This window comes from Pseudovirgaria hyperparasitica, assembly GCF_010093815.1.
Source record: "Pseudovirgaria hyperparasitica strain CBS 121739 unplaced genomic scaffold EJ05scaffold_72, whole genome shotgun sequence".
NCBI lineage: Eukaryota > Fungi > Ascomycota > Dothideomycetes > Acrospermales > Acrospermaceae > Pseudovirgaria > Pseudovirgaria hyperparasitica.
In genome coordinates this window covers 1-5,702 of record NW_022985620.1, presented here as the reverse complement: position 1 = coordinate 5,702, position 5,702 = coordinate 1, and the positions used below count along the sequence as shown (strand labels likewise).

The following is a 5,702-nucleotide window of genomic DNA, read 5'->3' as shown; positions in this document are numbered from 1 at the left end:
AGATGGACTATTAGAGGTTGTTCTGGAAGAAGACAAAGACGACATAACTACAAAGCCTAGACTTGCAATAGCGGGTTAAGATAAATGGTGGCAGTGCGCGTAGGATTTGGTAATGCTAGATTGCAACGCTTCTGATAGGGCTTGACTAGAGCTGGGATCTTATCCTTACAACATCTCCCGCGAGACATTCCCTGATCATAAGATTGACACATATGGCACTCGTCCACGTCGCCACATTAACTTCAACTACGACGGACTGCAAATAGAATCTAGTCATATGCTACAAGTGATGTCACAGCTCACGGTGTATTGGATTTTGGAATGCAGACCATTCAGCATCATTCATACCTAGCAAAACGACCGCGCTACACGAGCATCATGTCTCAAGCAAGCTCGCAAGATGGTAACAAGTATCTGATCAGCCACTAGGGCACCCTTTGCTTCTCTGACACGCTCCACTAGATTCTCCCATGACACTCGCGTGTTTCGGTGGTACCTGTGCATGTTTCCCGTGTCAACCCCAGACCTTAAGACCGGCATCAGGGCTATCAGGTCTGCGTAGAGGCCCGTATTGTTCAGTTGTGGGAAGAACAGTCCCCGTGTATCTTGAACGAGATGGGTGCGGAAATGTGCTAGATAATTGTCGTGTCGCAAGAAAGTCTGACGACATGGTCCTTCTTTTCGATGGTGGCCAATATCAGAGCTTCTTAGCATGATATCACAAGTAAATGTGCGTTCCTGGTCGTGTGTCTCCTGGTGACGCTTTAGATGCTCTAATTTGCTAAATTTTCGACCACAATGGACTCCTTTTACCCTCTTAGAACAGATGAACTGTCTCCGGGGCTGAACAGTTATGACGCCTGAGCATTTTTGTTTCTGCACCTTCATTTTGGAAAACATATCAAGATTGCACGAGTAGTGCTCCCACATCGTTTCTACGTTGTATACTTCTTGACTTTTACAGGCCCCAGAGGTAGAAGATGCCGATGAGTTCGTATTGGCTGCACTCTGAGTAAGACTGCATTCAATCCTGTGCAAAGTCGCACCAGACTGGCAATGCGATCTGCCAACAGCAATCCCCAGTCCCTCCGTACATATGTCGTCTATAACATGTGGCGATGGACAAATAGAACAGCCATCAAGATTAAGCTGCGAGTTTCGGTAGCTGACAGTATACGGACTGGAGGTTTGATTCTCGGGCCACTGGCAGGGTGAGCTGCCAAACTGCTCACCTAGATACATAGTCAGTAGAGTATGAATCCGCCTCCGGTCTCGTCCACCACGTACCTGAAACAGAGAAGTGAAATGTTGACATGACGTCTATCAACCATGAAAGAACACCACTATGCGATGCTGTATCTACACCGTAGTAGGATATACTAGGCTCCAGGATTTACAGGGTTAGTGGAGCCGTCTAGATACTGAGCCGTTGGACCCACGATACTGAGCCATGAGATCCACCAAGTCATCGCCGCTCTCCAATCGTCTAAGCCATGCTGAGGCATAGATTCTGATAAGCTATCTCGGAATCTATATCTGAGCCAAACCATGTCAGTCGCCTTGGCTATACTAACAATACGACGACACGTACATTATGCTACTTAACCATGACGGACTTATGTAGACCAATGGAAACGAATACGCAAGTAACTTTCCGCACAAAGCGCAGGTTATCCTTGCTCAACGGTTCACGCAGCGGCTCGCAGACCCATATCTTACTAGGCAGGAGAGTGAAGAGCTTGCTGTGCGCCGTCATCACTGCAAGGTATAATGCAGTTTGTCAGCGAAATGCCACGCAGCGTTGGGCACGTGGAGCCTGCGCCCTTTCAATGTGGGAACGTCTGTAGAGTAAAGCATGACAAAGTTGATTTGACGGTCCTGTCTAGTCTAGCTAAGTAAGACCTGAGCAACACGCATGTACTCTGATCAACTTAATTTAGTCCGGGTTCCCATCCATCGCTCTCGCTCCGAGGCAAGTCTCTAGGCTGGCTCAGAGAATCTTCTGGTGTAACAAGCCGGTCGAAGTCGGCTAGGATCTGACGAAGGTTCTCTACCACGGCTTGAACCTCTGCTGCAAGGAATGATTTTGCCTGGCAGCTTGACCAGAAGCGGTCTCGCTCCCACTGCAACTCTTCTCTTAGCTGGAAGTTCTCAGACATCTTCCTCTCAATCATCTGTGCAAGTCTTGGTACCGGCAAATTCTTGTTTGTGTCTAGCCTACGCTTTCTAGGCTGCTTTGTTGTTGTTTCTACGGACGGAGGATCAGCCGGCTTGGGGTAAGAGATAGGCGGGAAAGTGGGTGGCTTCTTGGACCTGAACAATCCCATATCGGGTGAAGCGAACAGCTAATGCTAGAGATGAAATTTATGGCATAGAGATGTAGCACGAGTCCTACATATAACAGGTATGATGACTCGAATGGAAACGTTTGAAAATGGAATGCACAAAATCGGGACCGTGGACCGAATCAAGGCATTGCTATAGCTGCACTTGGATGTCACCATGTGTCTCTGAAGCTGGATCCTGGATTCTCACAGCGCGGATCATATCGCCCGCCATTCCCAATGCCCGCTGGAGCTCACTGTTCTGTCGTTGCAACTTGTCGTTTTCTCGTTCAAGTTGTGTCATCCGCGTCCCATCCTTCACGGTCATCGATGCTTGATCCGAATTCTCAGACAAGGCGTAGTGAGAGAGAATCTCCGTATAGGCATCTCCTAGCTCGCGGTATAGGCTTTGGCATTTGCTGGCGATCTCGTTGCGGTCGTGCACAGCCTCCTGGTAAAGGACGTGAAGGCGTCGGTTCTCTCGGTCTACTTGCATTCGACTTCTTTTCTCTTCTTTTCGAATGGTGAGCAACTGGAGAATGGATGTACGACAATTTTGAATACATAGGCTTGCTTTGTAAAGCTCTACGCTGGCTCGAGTAATGGCCTCGTCGGGGTGCTCTCTTATCGACATCCTAGAGAACGACTTAAGCACTGTCGTATGGGTGATTCTGCGCGACTCACACTTCTCTGCTGTATTGATGCTGTAAATCCGTATCTAGAAACCGTGAATGCCCGGACAGGCAGGCTAGTCTTCTGCTGGTGGATCTGTGGGAGTGCCCGCTTTCTTGAACCCGAAACGAAGCCCTCACGGCACTTGCTATCCATGAACTGGAAACCAGGGCCGGCCTACTAAATAGCTGAAAGTCAACGCCCTTAGGAGGGCGCAGGGAGTTTATGCAAAGATGATCTTTGGCACCACGCATAATCCTGTAGACTTTTCAAGCAAGGAGGAGGTGAGTACGACTACTTGGCACGCTGTGACGTAGAGTCAGACGATAGAACCGCTGGAAAAGGTGGATGAGTCGAGGACGTATATAAATGAAGCACAAAGAACACGTGATGAGATTCACGATACCAAACTCTTACCAATATCTAGACTTATCCAGGCGGGACTGTCTACCAGTACTCTACAAACCATGCTGCCAGAATCAGAGGTGACAGACATGGTAAGCTAAAGATTGTGAAGAACGCTATGGAACTGATAACAGTGCAGCTCCATAATGCATTCATTCGTATCGATCGCGAGGTTCAGCAGAGCTGGCTTCCGGTTCGTACAACTTTGCAACACTTTTACAGCCAGCTTCGCGATGCCACGGGTGAACTAGTTTCTCAAGTGGCGCAGCTTCAAGAGGCCAATGCTGCGCTGGCCAGGAACAATGAGAGTTTGCTTAGGGAGATAGAAACGCTCCATCTCACGATCGACCCGGACAATCTTGCACAGGCTTCCGAGATTCAATCGTCGCCTACATCAACTGCGGGGTTGCAGAGGGTGGGACCTACCCTGCGTCCTCGAAACGGACGAAACCGCCCCCGCCAAGTTTTACCAAAAATTCCGGAAGGCGGGCCGGGAGAGCCTGTAAAAGCTACCGAAAGCCTTGAGCAGAGTAATGTTAGTCTTAGAAGACCATGAAGCATGGGACTTGACGAGCTAGAAACACATGGGATAGGTAGGGCCAGGACGACAGGGACGCAGCGTCATCTATTTAGCTTGCCGTCGTGAGAAATACTACTAAGAGACGCTTTTCTCGTCAAACTTAACACCTATACAAATAGCTGCTCGATGGAGAAAGGGATTCTACTGTACGAACCGGTTCCAAAGGCGTTGTGAATTGTACATCAGAAAGTACCTGGACTCTTTTGTAAAAAAGACTATTGGGCGAAGAATATACCAGCTTAGACTAGAGGAGGCACAGCCTGTAGAGTAAAAAATAACTCTACCTAGTATGCTCGCAACCCGCGGCCAATTTTAACAGCTGGTTTCAATGCTCCTGACGGGTGGTCACCTCGTCGACTGAGCGATTGTATGATCCGACAACTGCTTGAGAGACTACTTCGCGAGGACTGGTTATAACTTGATGAGATGGCTAGATGGGTATACGAAGAGTTCAACCTCACTGTATCCAAACAGTTTCTATCTAAAGAGTTTTCTGAGCGAGGCTGGGATCGTAAGCTATTGAAACGTATTAGTAGTGCGCGCTCAGAGACAGCACCCCTCCATACCTTGAGGGCATAGCGGAGACTCTTACGTGTTCTTGGATGATGGATGGTGGCGTCGAGCCAGAGCACCGAAAGGACAGACTCCGACTAAGCTTGGTACTCTTGATCGAGAGTTCTATACCTGGGTAGAGGTATACCTACTGCCTCCCTTGAGGTGAAATACCCCGGGCGTGCGATGACAATCTCGCGCTTCATACGGACCAACAGATTGGACCACTCATCTCGAACTTTTGAGGACTTGGGTATTACATTTATGAGACGCTCCGGCAGAGGGTACTTTATCACGCTTTACTCTACCGAAGTTCCCACATTGAGAGGGCGCAGGCTCCACGTGCCTAACGCTGCGTGGCATTTCGCTGATAAACTGCATTATACCTTGCAGTGATGAGGGCGCGCAGGAAGCTCTTCAGATATGGGTCTGCGAGCCGCTGCGTGAACCGTTGAGCAAGGATAGTCTGCGCGTTGTGCGTAAGGTCCTTGCAATTCCATGGCTCAGTATCCATGGCCTACCAGTTTAGCCGATACCAGGCGGCGACTTAGTGGATTTCGCGGGACACTTGGGTGCCTGGCCCTGGATTGGCCCAGCTCTATACGACGACGTGTGACCAAGTCAAAGCTCACAGTTGTATCACACAGTGCTCATTGCACATGACCACAGGAACACGAGTAGTGTTACTAGAACATCTATAATAGGACATCAACTAGTAGCTTCCGGCTCCTGGATTCAAGAACACTAACTAACAACCCAGTCAAGATGCTCTTTTATCTTAGCAACATTATTCTCAGAGAGTAGGGCAGTCCCGGTGACCTCAATCGTCACTATAGCTGGAGCAGCCGCATAACGTGTCGTGACGCCATCGTCTACCGGGCTGTACAGAGGCGATGTGCCCTGGTGCACCAAGCTGGCAAGTGGCGGAGAGGGAGAGGGAGATGAAGCAGAGAAATGCTGCGGCGTAGCGTTCGGTCCGTCATCCGGTGAAGGTGCTCGGTAGCCGGGGATGGCCGGATCACCGCCGTCGGATGTGGTGCCGGAGCACAAAACAAAATGGATGTCAGCATCGATCGATCCGGCTGCGCATTGGCGTACAGGCTGATACGGGTTCTCTGTGCCTTTGGCTGGCTCAGGTTCAAAGTATGCATCCCATGGACAGAACTTGC

General features: G+C 49.6%; 5 protein-coding genes across 5 annotated transcripts; 1 reads left to right on the top strand and 4 right to left on the bottom strand.

Annotated features, from left to right (window-relative positions):
- Nucleotides 1–339: 339 nt before the first annotated feature.
- EJ05DRAFT_515663 (uncharacterized protein) lies at nucleotides 340–1,360 on the bottom strand. Its single transcript, XM_033748628.1, has 2 exons — nucleotides 1,288–1,360; nucleotides 340–1,232 (listed from the first exon to the last, which is right to left on the bottom strand). Exons 1-2 carry the CDS (start codon nucleotides 1,313–1,315, stop codon nucleotides 349–351), a joined length of 912 nt encoding a protein of 303 aa, XP_033594876.1. The 5' UTR covers nucleotides 1,316–1,360; the 3' UTR covers nucleotides 340–348.
- A 529-nt stretch (nucleotides 1,361–1,889) lies between these two features.
- Nucleotides 1,890–2,499, bottom strand: EJ05DRAFT_366560 (uncharacterized protein). Its single transcript, XM_033741116.1, has one exon. The coding sequence runs from the start codon at nucleotides 2,325–2,327 to the stop codon at nucleotides 1,932–1,934; it is 396 nt and encodes a 131-aa protein (XP_033594875.1). The 5' UTR covers nucleotides 2,328–2,499; the 3' UTR covers nucleotides 1,890–1,931.
- EJ05DRAFT_366559 (uncharacterized protein) lies at nucleotides 2,500–3,280 on the bottom strand. Its single transcript, XM_033741115.1, has 3 exons — nucleotides 3,009–3,280; nucleotides 2,889–2,959; nucleotides 2,500–2,837 (listed from the first exon to the last, which is right to left on the bottom strand). The coding sequence occupies exons 1-3, from the start codon at nucleotides 3,150–3,152 to the stop codon at nucleotides 2,672–2,674; spliced, it is 381 nt and encodes a 126-aa protein (XP_033594874.1). The 5' UTR covers nucleotides 3,153–3,280; the 3' UTR covers nucleotides 2,500–2,671.
- A 149-nt stretch (nucleotides 3,281–3,429) lies between these two features.
- On the top strand, nucleotides 3,430–3,974 carry EJ05DRAFT_481309 (uncharacterized protein). Its single transcript, XM_033745049.1, has 2 exons — nucleotides 3,430–3,493; nucleotides 3,541–3,974. Exons 1-2 carry the CDS (start codon nucleotides 3,464–3,466, stop codon nucleotides 3,955–3,957), a joined length of 447 nt encoding a protein of 148 aa, XP_033594873.1. The 5' UTR covers nucleotides 3,430–3,463; the 3' UTR covers nucleotides 3,958–3,974.
- A 905-nt stretch (nucleotides 3,975–4,879) lies between these two features.
- On the bottom strand, nucleotides 4,880–5,658 carry EJ05DRAFT_506061 (uncharacterized protein; the record flags this gene model as incomplete). Its single annotated transcript, XM_033747776.1, has 2 exons — nucleotides 4,880–5,050; nucleotides 5,287–5,658. Coding segments are annotated over 2 exons (543 nt in total), but the record flags the coding sequence as incomplete, so codon positions are not given.
- Nucleotides 5,659–5,702: the final 44 nt, after the last annotated feature.